Raw genomic sequence first — 20,353 nt, forward strand, 5'->3', positions numbered from 1 at the left:
ACCTGTGTCTTCTCTTAAATCTTTACAATTAATCCAAAATTTGGTGGCACACCTACCGACAGATACCCCCAATTTGTGAGCACATTTCCCCAGTTTTGGCTACTTTGCCTTGGCTTCCCGTGACTCACTTTAAAATGTTATGCCTTGTGATGCAAGCCCTTCATAATCTTGGTCCTCAATGAACTGTTTCTGCTTTTCAGAAGTAGTATCAGCCTGTAAGGGCATTGCACTCTGCTTCACAAAATCTCTTGGAGATACCATCTCATAAGTCCATTAAATTTGCTATGTCCCAATGTAGAATGTTTTCTATTGCCGTCCCTCAGTCTGAGGAATAACTTGAGACTGGGGTACAGTCAGATTTGCTCTGTTTTAGGAAACTGCTGAAGACACTTGTTCTCTATGGCATATACCAGATAGCATCTCTTGCTTGTTGTGAACTCTCTATTGGTTTTCTGTTGCTAATGTTGTACTTGTATGAATTTTTATGTTGTATTTATCTGTTTTACATTGCTGATATTGTTTTGCTTTGTGTTTTAACCGTGTACGTGTTGATGTAATCAGCTGAGAACAGAATATAAATTTATTAAATAAATGTATCTACACATCCTACCCCACAACTATCAAATGAAAGATGAATTCCATAATTGCTTAGAAAATGAAGTAGAAATGAACATATGGAATAATAGCTTAATTGAGTAAGCCTGCACATCCCTTGTATGTCTGTATATTTCCTAAACATTTAATGCTCCGGTGGATTTCGGTTTTGTCTTTTTAATACATATGCTTTGCTCCCTAATAAAACTTTTTTTTTTTTTACCCCAAAAGAAATGGAATATGGTGTGTTGATGGGTGGAAAACAACTAATTTAAATGCATTCAAGTCTGATGCACTGATAGAACAAGATGTGAGGAGTACAGACTTTCTATAGCTGCTGTACTTATCGTTTGGGTAATTGCCAGGTTCTTGTGGCCTGGTTTGGCCTCTGTTGGAAACAGGATGCTGGGCTTGATGGACCCTTGGTCCGACCCAGCATGGCAATTTCTTATGATCTTACTTTTATTTTCAGAACGACAAGTGTTAAGCTCAGTTACAAAATCACATGCAATTTCAACATTTTTCATTAAATAGAAAGTTAAACCATTTAGTCTTGAATTCCATGGCTGTGTTTTCTGACAGAGAAAGATTACTTTACAGGTTCACGAATAAATACATTTTAGTGCAGCTGGAGTTATTGACAATCATGATCGGAGCCTGCAAACCACACGCGTCCCAAGTGCTATAACTGTGAGGCACACTGGTATTTCATCTGGAGTTCACATACTAAAAGAATCAAACCAGCTATGAATTTCAGCAGGTTTAGAAGTATCAAACTATTTACTACGGACACTGCCATCTAATCACAGATCACAACTTCTTGTGGCTTAAAACATCACCTTAGCTAATACCCACACAACAATATTAAAGCTGAGAGCAGGAGGAGAATCCTGCCTAGAAAACTAGCTAACAATTCAACACCTTGTCATCCTCAAAGCTGCCAAGTATTCACTGAACAATGATTGGTGCTTTCATCATTAGATAAAAGAATTGTACAGCCATCAATACCGGAATCTCCTTGGGTAAAGCTCATGCCGAAATCAATACTCAAAGGGAAAACGGGGGATCTATCTGCTTCATATCAAAGTAGGTCAAAGCCATCTGCAAAGTTAACACTCAATAAAACCAGAGGAGGAGTTTATACTAGGTCATTACTTGTACCATGGAAATGCTGCCTTGCTATTATAACCTACAAAGGCAGGTTGTAAAATCATTTTATTGTGAGCCTCTGAGGAAGGTTTAAAGAGAAAAGCCCAAGGCAGAAAATGATGCATTTGGATTTAAACACAATGCATACCTCAGTTAAAAACAATAGTGTCTTCTATCTCAAGAATTCATAACGACGTGTGCTTCTTTCAATCAAAGTCTTGACATCTTAGGGTGCTCTTGCACATTGCTCAGCTCAATACCTCTTTTAAATACATCTTGCAAGCCATCAGCGCGCCACAACAGAAATGTATGTTATATTACATTTCAGTAATTTCCTAATTAAGGTCAAACTGATAGCCAGGACGATTCATTCAACTACAGACTTCTTACCTGCACAGGTAGAGCTTACGCTCAGATACAATTCATTAAGCTCATGGGAAAAGCTGAATTGGTTCATGCCATTATGTAGCGAGTGTCTCGTTTCCTCCTCTGCTTTTACTTAATATTCTGAAGGAACATGATGTTTTGCAATAAAACAATTCACTAGGATATGCACAATTTTGGTCCTTGAGAGCAGCAATCAGATCAGATATATTTAGAGTTTTTCTATACCGGCATGCATTATACAAGAACAAACATTAAAAATGTAACCTGCTCACTCCATTGTTCGTAGCGGGTCATATAAAAACCATCTACAATTAGAAGTACAAAACATAAAATCAAGAGCAGTTCTCAATCCATCTGCTTGCCATCTACAATAACATCTACAATCCATCTGCATGCCATCTACAATAACATTTAGACTGAGCCGAGCAAGACAGTAACCAGCTAACTCAAATGCCTGTTTAAAAGTGTGGGACTTCAGCTATTTAAACAGTTTATGGCATCTGACAGCCTGCAGTTGAGCAGGGAGAGAATTTCAGAGTGTAGGGAAAGTCTCTCTCACGGGCTTCAACCAGGTGGACAAGTGTAGGAGAAGCGACTTCTAAGAGATCCTGACTACTTGAATGCAAAATACAAGAGGGTCATTAGATCTTAAGTGCAGTGAGGACTCATTCAGTGCTTTATGAAGGACTGTAAAAGGATGCCAGTTTAGTGACTGGAAAATGGGAGTGAGGTGATGCAGAAGGCGAGCATCGGTAAACACTTGGGCAGCCCTATTGTGCAATCTGAAGATCTCTAGGGGCATCTGCATGGAGCCCAAGAAGACAGAACTAAAAGTAACCTAACCCAGATAACACGACTGACTGCAGCACAGTACCATAATCCATTGATAGCAAATCAACCTGCATGCAAACCTCACAAATATTCACAATGCCACACATGCTGATATATATATATAAAAAAAAAGTTATACAAATTACATACCATGCAATATATTTATTTCAGATAAACTAGGTGACATTGCATGGCTTATGTCACAAGTAAAACCCAAAGATTTAAAAAAAGCTTTAAGACCACATACATCCCTTCTTCAGAAATATACGCACCATCTTGTTAGCCCAATGAAAGTTACGAAAACCTACAAGGAATCCAGTTTTCTCTAAGACCAATGCAGCACGACTACTGGCAGTTTGAATTAGAAATTAAAGTGCTGTAAAAATGATAAGTGAAAATGTATCCACCAGATTAATAACGCAATATCTCTAACACGAGAACCTGTAACCTGAAAGCATTTCCCCGGGGCCGCAAAAGCACATTAATCTAAATTAGGAAGGTTCACTGAGGTAGCAGGGGTGCCCCCTCCGGTACTGCTCATCATCCATGCTCCTGCGGTGCAGAGCAGCAGCTCTGTATGCAGCCACATCTTGGCCTTTGAGCAAGGCTGAAGCAACACCTGTTGAGGGGGGTCTTGACAGACAATGGCCACGTGATAAAAGGCAAATGGACAGGAGCAAGATAAAAAGAGAAAGATACTTAAAACAAAAAAAAACTCACCTTGGATGAGATATCGCTCAAAGACAGGTTTCAGAGTGCTAACAATTTGGGATGAAATATATATTTGGCATTTATTACTATTGGCAATTACTTTGCCACAAGAGGTGTTAATCTTTTAGAGGATGCTGTGCAGGCATCACCTTTGTGTTTGTAAAGTGTGAACATAAGAGCAGCTAAAGATGGAAATAAAGAAATTATACTTTTAATAGCAGGGCGTGCTCTCCATAATAAGCGTGCATGTCTATTTCAAAAAATAAACCTCAAATCTAGTCAAGTAGGTCACAACAAAGTGACTTAGGCCAAGGGAAAAAGAACAAAAAATAAAAAATAAAAAGGAGTGAACGCATAGCAGCGAAAGCTGGATGTACCAAACACTCATTGTACAGGCACAGCATGCAAAGAAGCCCCTTAGTGCACGAGTCCTTGATCTGCTCACCTGAAGAGCTGGGAACCGAGATTGTGCTTTAAGTTAGAGGTTCTCACGCTGGGAGGGGAACAAAGTGCACGATGTTTCATTTCATGCAACTTTAATTGTAGTACTGTGCAGCGCAATTTTACAAAAAAAAAAAAAAGTGATAAAATGCGTTACAAAAGGAGAAAAAGGAATGGCGTTGCCTAAACTGTTTGAGGCGCGCTGCATTAAAAATAAAAGTTTATAGCTTTTTTACATGCAGATTGGTTCCTCAGTCACACGGCCCATGTACAGTGTCTCAGAGCCAGACCCCAGGCAGCACAGTGCAGGGTAATATAACACATGCTCGCAGAAGAGAAGACCCCAGTGCTCCATGCCCTCTCTCCAACAAGCTATTTATTTATTTGTATTATTCTTGCACAGGTTACACATTTTCCTCACTGCCATCCTTTATCCACTGGGATCCTCTGTGTGGGAAGAAAGGGGACTTCCACAAAGAAAAAAATAAAGCAGTACTTTCAAAATAGTTCTCCTTTAGGTTAGGAGAGTCTATAGGAAGAGAGAATGTCTTGTGTATTCTTGGATTCAAAATAATCCAGATGAGTAGAGGGGAGAAAGTGAGAACTAAAAATATAAAAAGTCAAATGCTTACCCAATTTGTTTAATATTGAGTTTTGCTTTTTTAAATCATATTCACAGAAGGCTATCAATTAACTACTTCTGTATGTTCTTGTTACAAGGCTACAGTATTGACTTGTCTGAAACTTCTTGTATTTAGTTCCAATTAAAAAACTGTAAAACTATTGTTGACTTTAATGCATTTCTCTATTGTGTGTCTAATTTTTAGGTGTTATATATATTTGTCAGGTATGTATTGTACTTTTAGTATTAGGATACCTGTCTAGTATATGATTTTATATTCAATCTTTACACTATTATTAGGTAATTGATTTTTAGTATTTGATTATACGCTGCTTTCATTTTTTAAAGGAATAGTGTTATATATAATAAACTAAACTAGAAAGAGGGAAGGGGAGAAGCTGTGGTGGTGGGAGGGGTGCACCACTTCCACCCCTTCCCCCCACTCCCCAGAGAGTAGGTGCAGGGGAGGGCAGGATTCCCAGCTTCCTAGAACTCTGGACATATCACTGACACCCCCCGGGGAAACCTGCATCCTCTATTTCTGAGCATTTCAAATAACCGAGGGCTGGTTATGCCTCTCCACCCCCACCCCACCCCACCCAAAAGCTTCACAGTGCACACAGCCAATACCACCCCTGCAGTGATTTAAAATGTCCTATAATAGCCCTTCTTTATTTTATTTATTAGCTTTTATATATCGACATTCGTGGGTACATCATGCCGGTTTTACAATATAACTGAAGGAGGAAAATACAAAAAAACAGGGTGGGGGGAGGGGAGCGGCTAGGAAGAGAGAAGGGGCGAGAGAAGAGAGGGAAAAAGAGGAAGAGGAGAATAGGAACAGCACCTGATGGAAAAACAACCAAAGAACATAATAAGTAACATTGCAAATTATACACTCAGTAAGGGACTGTGTACAACCTTATACACTCCAACATGTATTACATACAATAATATACATTATCTTTAACGAGTACATACAGAGACCCTATACATGACATTACAAATTATATGTTCAGAAAGGCAACTATAGATAGTCTAGCAGGGGGTGCCATTGGGAAGGTAGGGTTTAAGGACAGGGAAAAGGGGTATAAAAGGGGATAAATAAGGAGGTGCAGAGATACGAGAGACAAATCGGAGTACAATTAAAGGAATAAAGGGAAGGCTATAAGTACGGGAATGACAGGGCTCTTTCTCTGAAGGAGTAGAGGGAGCAGGGGAACTACGTAGGAGCCTTGAAAGTTAGGGAACCCCTGCATTAGTGGATACAACTAAGACGCTGCTACTATGTCCACCATGACCTCACAAGACATTTTAAAAAAAGGCCCACTCTACTTAAAACTAACAAGGAGAAAATGTGAAGAAATTGGAAATGCCATGTTGTGTAAGAAAATGAGTAGCACTGTTTCTCTAACTTTTGATTGCCAAAATACGTTACAATTAATGGTAGTTCAGCACCTACAGACTCCGAAGAGTTAAAGAAAGTTTAATTTAGTGCTAGATCTGAAGATTACCTTTATATGAAGCAGGCAATGCAATAGCAGCCACGTTTCCTAATTTTCCACGTGTCTCTAATTCTGCTCCAACATCAAACAAATCAGAGGCATTCCAAGTACTGTGGAACTGCTTTGTCCGCCATCTGTTATTTTAACAGATATTTCCCAAGTACAACTGTATTTATGCTTGCAAAGTCTGAACCTGCAGTAGCTGATAGGACCCTCCAATTCAAGCAGCACTGGGTACTGTTTACTGCACTGTAAAATACTGCAAGAAATAACCACAGTTGCTAGTTTCAGAAAATAGTCCGAGCACACCAGCAAAGCAGCGTCCTAGAAGCTTCCAAGCTCACAGCATAATCCATCTGCTTTGTGTCTGTACGAGTTCCTAGGGCTCAAACAGTGGAATTGTTAATTAGATAAATCATCGCCCTCTGAACTCCTTTTCCTTCCATGTTTATCAGATGCTCTAATAAAGTACAGGTACGTTGCTAATCAAACTTCTAAGCAACTGCACTGAGAGAGCTGCCGCTTGCTCTCACTAACAAGAAGCAGATTCAGAGGGCGGCTGTAGCACTTCTGGGGCTCCTCAGTTTCCCTCACTCATTGTTCCTTCTCAGTGGCCCCGAAGAGGAAAGGGGGAACCCAGGCAGTATCCCCCCCTCCTTACCAGAGGCGCTCCCTGGCCAGCAAATGCTGGACACCATCTTGAGCCGGTTGTCAGGACCACCGAGTCCTGCGGGGGCAACCTCAGGACGTCCGTCTCGGCCCCCCCTGGAGCCTTTTCCCTCCGCCTCAGCCGGGCACGCCCGTTGTCGCAGCGTCGGAGGGAGAGTGACGCGGCTGGTCCTCCGGCAGGGGAAGCTGCAGCCGGCCTGGGAGATCGTCCTGTTAGAGGGAATCAAACGCACCGCTTGTGGGCCTTTCCGCATCGGATGCTGCGGTTGGCGAATCATCATCTCCTCCTCTCACGAGTCGTTCCCTCCAGCCTCTGGTAAGAACAGACCATCGGCGGCCGCGCCTCTGACATTGGGCTGCTACTAAAAACGGCCTGGCAACCTCGGGGAGTCCTCGCGCAGAGGCTCCAAGCAATAAAGCCCAGGGTGGTGGATGTGGAAAAGGGAGTTCAAGAGATTCAGAAGGTGAATACGGCTTTAATACAGGATAAGGATTCTGTTCACTTGGGGAAAAAACCTCTTCAAGGCATTTAAACCTGTTGTTTTTAAGCTTTCCTAAGCTTCTTGGGACTCCCCTTAGAGACTTGATGAAAAAACACTTTATTAAGATCTCGGTTTCCCTGCTGACACGTTCCCCCCCCCCCCCCTGTGTGTAGTGGAAGAGAATCGCTGTCCTGATCCATCAGAACCACCACTAGACACGTCTGCAATACCAGACAGCTCTGCGGAAGACGCTGGCAGGGAGAAACTTTTGGTCTCTTGTATTTGAGCAAGCCTGGAACATTTCGTGAAGCTCAAACTCTCTCTCATGGGAACCGTAGCTGGATTTATCCGTATGTGGTTAAAACTACTCGAGAGAGGAGGAGACTTTTCCTTGTAATGGGACGGGAAGTTGTTTCTCTGGGGGCTACCTTTCTCGTCTGAGATCCATGCGAGCCTGTGGTTTCCTATGCTGCCAACAGAGATTACTTTTTTCTTCCCGACCAGCTTTGTTACCTTCTAGACCAGAAGAAACCCCTTTTGGCGCCATTTAGTTAAAGTGAATTTACTCTGATCTACAGCAAGTTAATGCTTATTTTTCTTTACATTTTTACTTTTAGCTGTCCCTCGCCTTGGTCCATGGCTATTCTGGGAGATACAATTTTCCTGCCTTATTACCTGTTGTACGTTTATTCTCCTGCCTTTTCCTGTCATGTTTTTGGCAATGTAATTAAAAATTACTTTAAGAACCAGATTCAGAGATCATATTGACTCCCGTACTGTGGTCAGCCCCACCCTGAAGACGGGCTGCAAACAGACCTATACATTGGAGGATCAAGAATAAGATCTTGACATAGATCCACAAGGCCCTGTGCTGGCCACCTCGTTTTGTTCACTGTTGAAGATCCACAATCCACCGAGGGCATTAAGATGCGCGAGGCATGATCTTCTGGACGTGCCACTGGTGCACCTAGCTGAGACGTACAATAACTTTTGCCATAGCAGGACCCAGCTTTGGAATGCTCTTCCTGAGAATATTAAAAAAAAATAGTATCCAGTCATTTAGAAAGTGGGTGAAGACTTTTCTAGCCCAGCTTCTGGAGAAAAAGATAACTAAAAATGAATAGTTTCTCCCCTTGCTGAAAGCAGATATTTTGCCTGTGTTGCATTGGCTTGTACACTACTTCAGTATCTACATGACGTTATTCATTCATGGTATGTGCAATGATAGGGCTCCATCTGCATGTGTTATAGCTTTTTTTTTTTTTCTTTATTATGTATGTTTGTTCTACCCCAGAAAGTAACCAAATGAGCTGGTAAAAAACGTCTAAAATAAATGACTGCAAGCTTCAAGGCTACAAAAAACTGTTTAGAAATAAAAGAAAAAGTCTGAAGAAAAATTTCAAAGGTGAATAATTCTTAGCATTTAAGAACAAACATCTGTAACTGCAGAATTTCAGACGCCATGCCAGGAAGACAAACATACTCTTCTTTTGTAGTCAGAGCATCTGGAATAATAAATAGATTAAGAGCAGAAAGATATAAATCCTAAGAAATATGCAGACCATAGGCCAGGGTGGAAGATACTCCACATCCAAGTCTGTACTGCTAAATTTCCAAATTAGATTTCCCCATTACACGAGCAGATCACTATCCATTCTACCAAACTATTCTGAGATTTGGCCCTGGAAACGTTGATGAGAAGTGTAATCTAGGCCCGAGACTCAAACGAAAAACAGATGTGGTTTTTGTCTCTTTACAAGATGAGGCTGGCTATGTGCACTGGAGTTTCTAGGACTCCAAAGGAAGAACTCTGGATAAGTAAGAAGTTACTCTTACCTTGCCAATATCCGCATGAAGTGGTATTCATCAAAATGGAGATATTTCATCAAAAGTATTTAGCAAGTGCATAATGTTGAACAGAGACTCGTGTCAACTACTAAATATGTTTCTTTATGCAACTTGGTTTACTCCCTCTGGCGTCTCCTCGGAGCTGAACGGTGCACTGGGTATGCATTATATTCAATAGCATCTTGACATGATATCCACAAGCCTCCGAAGGGAATTTTTTTTGTTTTTTTTGCAGGGGAGGGGTGGTTGTGCATTTTCCACAAGCTTAGTCATGTTATGTTAGATGCGCATTATGCAAAAGAAAGAACATTCGCCTTAGGCAACCACCGAGAGCTCATGGGGGTTCTAAAGCAGAACCCGGCCACCTTGGAAGAGAGAACAGTACCAGCCTGCAAAGTACTTGAAGGAATAAAGAGACTGCAAGGGTAGAGCTTTTCAGCTGGGTAGAAACAGTATTTATCCATCACTCAGTCTTCTGAGCATGGCAGCTGTTTTGGTCTTCAACACTCTTGTAAAACATATATAAGAAAATACTCTACAATGTCTCTAAAGTAGACAAAACCAATAGGGGTTCACAGCTGCTGTCAGATCCAAGTGCTTTTTTAAGAAGGCGTGCATATGCCGCTGCTTTAACACAGGCACTGTAAAATCTGAATTTGAAAAAAGTTCAGAAAAACAGTGAACAGGCTGAAGTCATGTAGAAGCATTGCTTCCCAGTAAATACCTTCTTTGTATTAACTGCAGGGCTTTCAGAGCTGCTTACCTAAGAACATAAGAACATGCCATACTGGGTCAGCAAGGGTCCATCAAGCCCAGCATCCTGTTTCCAACAGTGGCCAATCCAGGCCATAAGAACCTGGCAAGTGCCCAAAAACTAAGTCTATTCCATGTTACCGTTGCTAGTAATAGCGGTGGTTATTATCTAAGTCAACTTAATTAATAGCAGGTAATGGACTTCTCCAAGAACTTATCCAATCCTTTTTTAAACACAGCTATACTAACTGCACTAACCACATTTGAAGAATCAGGAGTTCATGCTGACTGACTGGGAACCAGGAGATCTGCTTCTGCCATTGCAACCTGCTGTGAGCTTGAGCACAACCATCAGACTAAGCTCTCTGAAGCAAGTACCCAAGCACCTGTATGTAATTTGGTCAGAGTGCGCTGGTGTAGGCAGCTCAATAAAAAAGCAAAATAATTACTAATAGACACAGTTTGCTGTGCATTTTCCTTAGCATTACTCAAATTATGCCATATTGTCCTCTGTGCTGAATGAAAATGTATGAGTATCCTAAAATAGTATATGCCACCGACACCTGTATTTATAGACCATGTAGACTAAGGAAATATTTTTAAGGCTGATGAAATGATTCTAAAATTGCTCAACTGCAGACAATTCATTTGAAATATTACTTAATGACAAAGAACAAGTGCACTTCCTGATACGGGAAAGGACTGTTGTTACTAGGCAAGCTAGCAAAGTCCGTGACTAATACGACCTTAGGTTTATGTGAAATGATTTCTGTGTAAAAAAAAAAAAAAAAATTCCAATCTACTGTCACTAAGAAAAAAAAAAAATCATAGGCATCACTGAAATACTCCAAACTCACTGCAAGGTAATGACTGACCAGGGTTTACTTAGACAATTTGCATATAACTGATCACTCGTATCCACTTAATATTTCGGCATTTAAGACATTTAAAGGCAAAGTGAACATGATCCTGACCAGCAACTGCAACTACCTACATTCTATTTTTTATGCTTTTTTTTTGAGGATAAATCATGAGAATGAGAAATTCCTTTTTCACCGAGTTAAATGTGTGCTCAGGTTGTGCAAAACGTCGAGCGCCCATCTTAAGTCAAGGTTGCGGGCTCTTTAATGCACGATGTATTAGCATACCATTTGCTTACTGCTTCAGGAGTTACGTTTATCGCATGGTTAAAAAATGCGTGCTGAATGTCAGCACATGGTTTAACTGTACTGCATCTTACATCGGACCCCGAGTCAGTGATCTCCCTCTCAGATTTAAAAATAGTGTTAATTTAAGAGCTCTTATTTTGTAGGGAACATGTAGGTTTATGGGGAAAATCTGTGATTAGTCCCTCGATGCGTGGGATTCTTGAGTAAGGGAAAGCAAAGCCAGCACAGAGATCTAATGAACCTCAACAATCTTCAGTACACTTGCTCCGATCTATTTCAATTGCAGAACTTTCCAACTGCTTAATATGCAAAAAGTAAGTTATTTCTCCAGATGCATGTAATGTAAGAAGAATCATGGGCTCTCTTCTGACTCAGTAATCCAAGGGTCATGTTTCTCTCTTACTTCTAAACAATTTACTAATTATCAGCATTTTACTGAAATAATTTATATTTTGTGCACATAAAACATGCTTTGGCCACAAAGAATGCTTTCTGTTTATAAAACATGATTTAAAAAATGTTTTCTGTAGTGAAATGATTTGTGTGCATAAATCACATTTTACACACAAAAAAATCCCAACTCCAAGCCCTAGCACTGGAACTCCAGCTTCTGACCACAGACTAACATTAGCCCTGGAATCTTTACTCCACCTCTGACTGGGAGTTACAATGCTAGTGTTTAAAAAAAAACAAAACAAAACACCTCTTTGCACTGAGAGGTAATAGCTAATGCAACTATTAGCATTACGTTTGCATGAGTGAATGTTGACCTACATGTTCTGGGCAAATCTCTTTGCTGTGTCAGCAGTAAAGTTTGCAAACAAAAACCATGCACACAACTGCAGGTTCAGCCATGCCTACCTTATTATATCGGGCCCCCCGAGACTTCTAGGTATCAGCAGCCTCAAGAATATCACAGAAAGGGGTTTGAATTTAGTAATGCCATGACGATGATGATACTGTTCTATAGTGTGTGTTAATCACCTCAAGAAGTATCTATTGCGGGAGCTGTCAAACCCAGTCAACACCATCTGGCATATCTAGTTTTTAGTGTTAGCAAACGATATTAGCCTGATTCATGAAGTCTGTGGATACACCTGGGCCCTAATTTTCACAGCAGGGCCACACGTACCTAAGTGCAGCACAGCTGCTAGAGAGCAGGTAGAAGGCTCCAGGTGGACATTCAAGAGCGAGCATTGGGATGGATGGAATTGACGAGATTTCCCCATCTCGACTCCATTCACGAAACGCCTCTTTGCAATATGCAGCAAAGTCTGTGCAAAACTATTTTCCTGCATTCTTACACCAGTACAACCCCACAGCAATTTTTAAAAAGCCCAGTTACGCATGTAAAGCCATGTTTTATGCGCTTCTAACAATTACCCCCAAGGAGTGACATTTATAGAGAATGACTTTCTGATGTACATCGCCTCAAACTTTTAAGAGGGCAATCCATAAATGGAACCAGTAAATAAACAAACATGTTAAAAGGGTGACGGAGGATTAAAGGTCAATGAACCCTTTTATTGGGCTAACTTAATACATCTGTGAGTAGCTTTCCAGTGTTATCCGGTCTTCATCAGGTCAGGTAAAAGGGTGAAAAGGATTCTTATGCAATGCATGAAACCCTGACAAGTTATGACATGACTTTTTCCTGAAAGTTTTAAGTAAACTCTTAATTCCTACAAAAAGTAGCTAGCCAAAAAAAAAGATTTGTTGATGCAGATTGATAAAGTCAGCTGGTACTCATTGTACCCAGTAATATGGAAGCTATGCAAGCCCTCTCAGAAATTGTTTTCCCCTTATCTTTGCTCTGTTCAGTTGACAATCAGAAGCAGGTTCCTTGCATTTCCTGGGGCTTCATTGCACATCAGAATATAAAAAACAGAGGGGGCACATCAGAGGAAGCCAATGACTCACGGGGGCTCCAGTTCCATGACCTACATTCTGCAAAAGGTCAATGCTTACTAATTTATTTCCACTTAATGAGGCACTTCTGAACTGTTTGCCGAGCACACTATAATCATAATGTTACTTGGAAGACTATCACATGGGGACTTTCCACACCATCAGAATGCCCAAAGCCCTTTGCAGTGTAAAGGATGATATGCGACTGATCTTTCAGCCACTCTTCAGTGGAAAAACAGCCATGACCATGTCAGCTTTTTACTACAAGATGCACACTTGAAGGGCTGTAGCTTTGGAGAAAAGCAAGCAGTTATATTTTCTTGGATTGGGAAAAAATTTTTTTTTGCTGAATACCAAATCTGAGGAGCTTTACATATGAAGGTATAGAACAGACCACATTAGTCCTTATAGACACAAACCCACCATCTGTACCATAACCTGGCTCTGAGGTCATAGCAGGACAGATTGAGTGTACATCAGTCACTGTAAATACACAAACATTTATGGGGTACCAAACTAATGTGTGTAGTTTTCAGATTATTATATAGGCGGGTGCAGTCAGCAAGCTTCGAGACTTCAGCAAAACAGAGGTTTCAGGTATTCGATTTATACTTAAGACAAAATAAAAGACAGGCAGATCCTCAGACAATGCTATAGAATTATAACTCAACTGAAGTTGTAGTGTCACTTATAACTCACAATAAATAGCTTTAGCCTAACCTGCGACGTACAAGAGCTGGGTATAAAGTACTTAGTGCAGAGGTCTCGTAGCTGTACTGGTATTGGAGAAAACGGGATTTCTTTGTAGACCGACACTCCTTTAACTAGAACAAATATATATGTACAGTTTTATGTAATCAGTATCTGGCTGCTTCCAGTTAACATTTACTCTTAGTTTTTACTTCGGAATCTCAATAAGCTGGAAAGGCTGAACGAGCTTGCTAAGTTCTTTAAGTGTCATGCCTTGCAGGCTGTGATCATTTTTGGTGTACCCACATAAGAACTTTCCAAAGATGACATACGGAAGGAAGGAAGGAACCTATGTTCATATCAGTGGCGTAGCCACGGGTGGGCCTGGGTGGGCAGCTGCCCACCCAATTTAGACCCAGGCCCACCCAACTGACACCAGAACTGCAAGGCTGTCGCGGGATCCCATCCCCGCGACAGTGAAGAGGAGAACCCATGCTTGGCACGCCATCACGGCACACGTGGGGAAGCGGTCCTACAACCATATGGCCGACCGATCTTCCTGTTTGCGGGGGGAGGGGGGGAGCGGAAGCGCCGTGCACAGCTTCCACTTCCTCCCCCCAAAGCAGGAAGATCAGCTGGCCTCTCCTGCTGCCACTGGCCTCCTGCTATCTTCGGGCCGTATGGCCGACCGATCTTCCTGTTTGGGGGGGGGGGGGGGGGGGGGGGAGGAGAGCAGAAGCGCCGCGCACAGTTTCCGCTTCCTCCCCCCAGAGCAGGAAGATCAGCTGGCCTCTCCTGCTGCCACTGGCCTCCTGCTATCTTCGGGCCGTATGGCCGACCGATCTTCCTGTTTGGGGGGGGGGAGGAGAGCGGAAGCGCAGCGCACAGTTTCCGCTTCCTCCCCCCAGAGCAGGAAGATCAGCTGGCCTCTCCTGCTGCCACTGGCCTCCTGTGTACAGCCGACCAATCTTCCTGTTGGGGGGGGGGGAAGAAGAGCGGAAGCGCCGCGCACAGCTTCCGCTCACCCCCCCCAGCAGGAAGATCGGTCGGCCGTATGGCTCGAAGATAGCAGGAGGCCAGTGGCAGCAGGAGAGGCCAGCTGATCTTCCTGCTCTGGGGGGAGGAAGCGGAAACTGTGCGCTGCGCTTCCGCTCTCCTCCCCACCCCCCAAACAGGAAGATCGGTCGGCCATACGGCCCGAAGATAGCAGGAGGCCAGTGGCAGCAGGAGAGGCCAGCTGACCTTCCTGCTCTGGGGGGAGGAAGCGGAAACTGTGCACAGGCTTGAATGTGTATGTGAGGATGAGAATGGGAGCCTTGTGTGTGTGTGGGTGAAAATCGGACCCTGGGTGTGTATGGGAGTGAGAATGGAGTCTTGAATGTGTGTGGGTGATAATGGAAGCTTGAATATGTGGGTGAGGTTGGAAGCTTGAATATGTGGGTGAGGTTGGAAGCTTGAATGTGCGTATATATGGGTGAGAATGGGAGCCTGGGTTTGTGTGTGTGGGTGAGAATGGAAGCTTGAATATGTGGGTGAGAATGGAAGCTTGAATATGTGGGTGAGGATGGAAGCTTGAATGTGTATATATATGGGTGAGAATGGGAGCCTGGGTTTGTGTGTGTGGGTGAGAATGGAAGCTTGAATATGTGGGTAAGAATGGGTGCTTGAAAGTGTGTATGTGTGGGTGAGAATGGGACCGTAAATGTGTGTATGTGTGGGTGAGAATGGGAGAATGGGTTTGTGTGTGTGGATGAGAATGGGTGCCTGGATGTGCGTCTGTGTGTGCATAAGAATATAAGCCTGGGTGTAGGAGTTCTGAGGGGAGGGGTGAGAAAGTGAGAGCTTGTATGTGTGTCTGCAGAGAATGTGAGCTGGGGGGGGGGGGGGGGGAGAGCATATGAGAGTGAGAGCCTGAGTGTGTGAGGGAGTCTGTGAGAGAAAGCATTTATGTATATATGTGTGTGTGTGTGGAAGGGAAGAAGACAGTAGTAGAAAAGACACTGAAGAGGAATTAGGAAATGAGCGACAAGAGAAAAAATGGGAAAGAGAGACCAGGACCAACAAAGGTAAAAAAAAAAAAAATATATATATATATATATATATATAGAGAGAGAGAGAGATGTTAGCAATTTAAATATGTCATCTTTGGGAATGTGCATTCTTATATTTTTGTATTTTGCTCTTTCTTAAGTATTCCACTGTTCAGACATTTTAGTTTCTCAGGCTTTCTATTTTGGCTTTATCTACATGTTTCTGTTTCTAATTTATAGTCTCCCTATTTCTATATTAGGTAAGGGTCGGTCTCAGTTTTGCCTGTTTGTGACAGAAATGAGTATTTCTAGCATATAGTTTCTCTGTAGTAGTAGTCCAGCCTGTTCTGTTATTCCCGTAGGTGATGTATTAATGTTCTAGGGCCTGGTGTAGTATTTGCATTGCTGCTTTTTCATAAGGTTGCTGTTTGAATCCTGAGAGTCAGTGCTGTGATTGTTTGGCAAGGTTCCAGATGCCTCTTTCTTTGCAAGAGTTTGTTACTTCACAAAATAGCAGTGGAGGGTTATTTTTTGCTGAGATTACACCAGAATTTGAATTTTTTTTTTCATGTTACTTGTAATGTGAATTGCCCTAGCTCTGCGCTGCACCTGTTCTGATGATTAATTATATTTTATTGTATTTACGAAGATTTCTGGGTTTCTGCAAAGATGGTTCATGAAAGAATACATTAATTTTTGTTTTATTATATGATTGGATTTGATTGTTTTCTATACTTGAAATAATTGAAGTAAATTATTTTAAAGTTTCATACATGACACATAATGGCTGTTGCAAACTACTTAGAAAGCCATTCTAGGGTGCAGTATATGGCATTATTTATCAGTAAGAAAACAACTAGTAGACCTGCATGCCTTGTGCCCACCTATATTAACCTTGTGCCCACCCAAAAAATCAATTCTGGCTACGCCACTGGTTCATATAGAGCAACATCCTTTGATAAGTCTTGATATACATACACAGAAATTGATTTTAGTATGTTCTTAATACAACTATCACATACAAAAATATTCAGATCTTTCACCAAAACATGTTAATAAGTCACAAAAAAAGTGCCAGCAAAGAAAAGTCACCAGGAAATTACTGAAAGCAACACAAACAAGAGAAGTAATGACATTTCACAGGTTACATTTACAAGTCATTCTTCTTCAGAACAGTGTTTAGAAGCTCTTGATATACAACTAAATTAACCCAGGAATCCATGCTGACGGGTACCAGCTATACAGGCTGAATTGTTTACTTTTCCACTGCATACACACTGCACTAAGCATCTAGGTCAGGGGTAGGCAACTCCTGTCCTCAAGTGCCACAAACAGGCCTGGGGGTTCAGGATATCCGTCCTGATATGGTATTTAACCATGAAGGTCGGTATAGAAAAATGTTAAATAAAATAAATAAATATCCACAATGAACACGCATAACATATTTGCTTGCACTGCCTCCACTGTATGCAAAGACGTCATGCATATTCATGGTGGACGTCCTGAAAATCAGACCTGTTTGCAGAGCTCGAGGACCGGAGTTGCCTACCCCGATGTAGGTCTTTTTCTCACAAAGGGCCTGATCTACTAGGGCTTTTTTCCTATTCTGTGTCTATGAGGGGGGGAAAAAAAAAGAGTCTAGCCTGAAATAATCCATTCCTGTCCTGACCACCAATCTATAATTCTATTCAAACACTTACTTTATTTGAATCAAAATCCAGTACAAACATAATGTGCCCTTCTCTACGCAAGTATGCATATTTTCTAAACATTACAAATACCTATATTCACTTGCAAGTTTAATAAAGACTTAAAAAGAAAATGGTGTATCTTTGACATCTGAAAACGAAACTTGGCAACAATGATATAGTTTCATTGTTCTGAGCAACTAAATAAATTCAAAGATCTTCAACCACAGGAAAGGTGGAAAACAAAACTGTAGTTTTCAATGTAAAAGGAATCTTTCAAAAACACTTCTCAAAACAAATCTAACCCCCATAAATGAATCACAGAACACTGCAGCAGAATTAAGCTCTTAACCTAAACAGCTTCTATTCTGCAAAATTCAGAAGTTTGTAAAAACAGTGGACAGGTCAATCTCTGCAAGACCACGCCAAATATCAGTCAATGCAAATATCTCGCTTGGGACATGAGAAAAAAAATGCTTGAGTCAAACATCTCCAAACTTTCACACAGGCTCAAAAATTTTGCAGAACAGAATCTAATGTTGCAATAACATTCAAGAGTGGCAATGTTTTCTGAAATCTTCGGTGCTGGTCCAATTTTTTTTTTTAAATCAAGAAAAAAGTCATTCCCCCCCCCACTAATTGTTTTTATTAAACTTTTTTCTTCTTCTTTTACTTTTTTGCGTTTGTTCTCTCTTCTCCCACCCATTCTGCTGCCCACTTCTCTCTAGATTATGTCTCTGTCTGGCCCAGCAGTAGTCCCTGTCAGGTGAGATGGCATCAGGGACCAGGCCCCAAATGCTAGGCATCTAGGCAACTTCTTGCATGGATTTTTAGCCTTGTACTACAAAACCAAGGTAAACCGCAATTCATGCATGTCGATCATATCATATTTTTCTATGGCATGGAGGAGTAGCCTAGTGGTTAGAGCAGCAGGCTGCGAAGCAGGGAAGCCAGGCTTCAAATCCCACTGCAGCTCCTCGTGATATTGTGCAAATCACTTTGTCCTCCATAACCTTAGGTATAAACTTTGATTGTGAGCCCTTTGAAGACAAGGAAATCCTACAGTAGGTAAACAATCCACAGTGAAGTGCTGAAAGGTGTACAAATCCAAAAAAAATAAGTTAGTTATCTATAGGGCTGCATTTCTTCTCTTCTATAGAGGTTCTTGCAACAGAGCATGGCTGCCTGCATAGAAAAATTGAATATGATAACAAGTATAGTCTGCCCATCCTCTCTTCCTTCTCAGTTAAACTATGCCCTTCCTTTCCTCAGAGATCCTCTGTGCTTATTCCATATATTCTTGTATTCCAATACTGCTTTTGTCGTCACTGTTTGCACTGAAAAGTCATTTCTGCCGTCTACCACCCAATTCAATTATTATTATTATTTGTAGAGTTTTATATACCGTTATTCGGTAAAGCCATCATAACTGTTTACAAAATATGCAATCATAATAAAATGCAATTAAAAGTAATTGTGAACAGTAGAGTTTTGAGAATATACATTTTTTCTTAGTAGTTGAGAAACAGTAGAGATGAAGAAACTGTTCTAGCTTTTGACTCTACCCCTTTCACCCTTATCTTATCTCTCCTTCTACAGCTCCCTTTCCCTTGAAAATGCCTGGCCAGCATTGGGGATTTGGTTTGGGAGATTTCTTGGGCAAGATAGCGAACAATGAATAAAGGACTTTTAGTAACTTCCACACTGCATCCTAAGAAAGGCTCATTAAACCTAGATTCTCTAGCACACTCGTCATGCTATCCCTGGCTGAAGCTGTAAACGAGAAGCTGTACAATAGGTAGCTTAACCTCTTAGTAATGCTGATATAGCAATGGTCATTCCATGTCTATAATTTCAATGCCCTTTTACAAACATATTAAGGAAAGCCTTCCTCTTTACATTAAGCAGTTTGGTGCCATTAAGATTCTGCAACTCACCGTTAAAAGTTTGCATTACATCTTATTTACAAATATTTACAATGGTGAAAAGCTCCTAAATGTGGTCTGGCTGTACTAAGCCCATTAATGCATTAATAATGTTCCAGATAGACTTACACCTCGAACGCCTAAGTAATCCCTCTCCTGCAAAGTCCGCTGCACAGCTCCATTTCCTTGCTTTTGGCCCTTATAATGGCCGAGGTGCAAAATAAGAGCGATGAGAAAAAGGATGCAAATTATTGGCAGAGGTGCACTATATACATATACGTGTATATGCACATATATACATATATATATATACGGGCCTGGGGCTGTGCCCCTCCCTGCCCGAGAGAGCAGCGACTGCAGGAGCTCCCCCTGAAACTTGCCCAAGTTGCCCGGCGCAGGGGAGAAGCAAGCGGCCGCGCCTCCCCGAAGCCACCCGCCAAGGCACATCCGTGCAAAGGCTGCGCGGCCCGCCCGCCCGCGGGCCCCTGCAGCACCAGCAGCCGCGACCCCCGCGGGGCCCGTCCCCTCCCTAGACAAAGGCACCACAGACGCCACCGCCCGCTCACCTCCGGTCCCGTCCGAGTTCTCGTTCAGGCTGCCCGAGGAGTCGTGGTGGGTGCCCACACACCCTCCCATGGGGCCCGGCGGGGCAGCCGCGACCGTCCAGTCCTCCCGCCGCCGCCTCCTCCCTCGCACGCTCTCCGCCGCTTCGCCTCTTGCCCTCCCCCCCCTCCCCCGCGGCCAGCGCGGAAACGCGCACGCGCCCCCTCGCACCAGCATAGAGCTGCACGCTCTCCGTGGCTCCGCCCCCCCTCACGCGCCGGCCCAGGGAAGCACGCTCTCCGTGGTTCCGCCCCCGAGCTCGCGCAGGCGCGCGTCTCGGTCTGTGACGTCATAAAGCTGCATCGGACGCGGCGGCGGTCTGTGGGAGCAGTTCTATTGGAGTGGGCG

General features: G+C 42.4%; 1 protein-coding gene across 1 annotated transcript in view; it reads right to left on the bottom strand.

Annotated features, from left to right (window-relative positions):
* UBTD2 (ubiquitin domain containing 2) overlaps positions 1–20,134 on the bottom strand; it is a 56,975-nt gene extending 36,841 nt beyond the window's left edge. The window contains exon 1 of the mRNA XM_029583658.1: positions 19,969–20,134. Coding sequence (XP_029439518.1) covers positions 19,969–20,038 — 70 coding nt within the window. The 5' untranslated portion in view covers positions 20,039–20,134. The remainder of the gene's footprint in view (positions 1–19,968) is intronic.
* Positions 20,135–20,353: the final 219 nt, after the last annotated feature.

This window comes from Rhinatrema bivittatum, chromosome 18 (assembly GCF_901001135.1).
Source record: "Rhinatrema bivittatum chromosome 18, aRhiBiv1.1, whole genome shotgun sequence".
NCBI lineage: Eukaryota > Metazoa > Chordata > Amphibia > Gymnophiona > Rhinatrematidae > Rhinatrema > Rhinatrema bivittatum.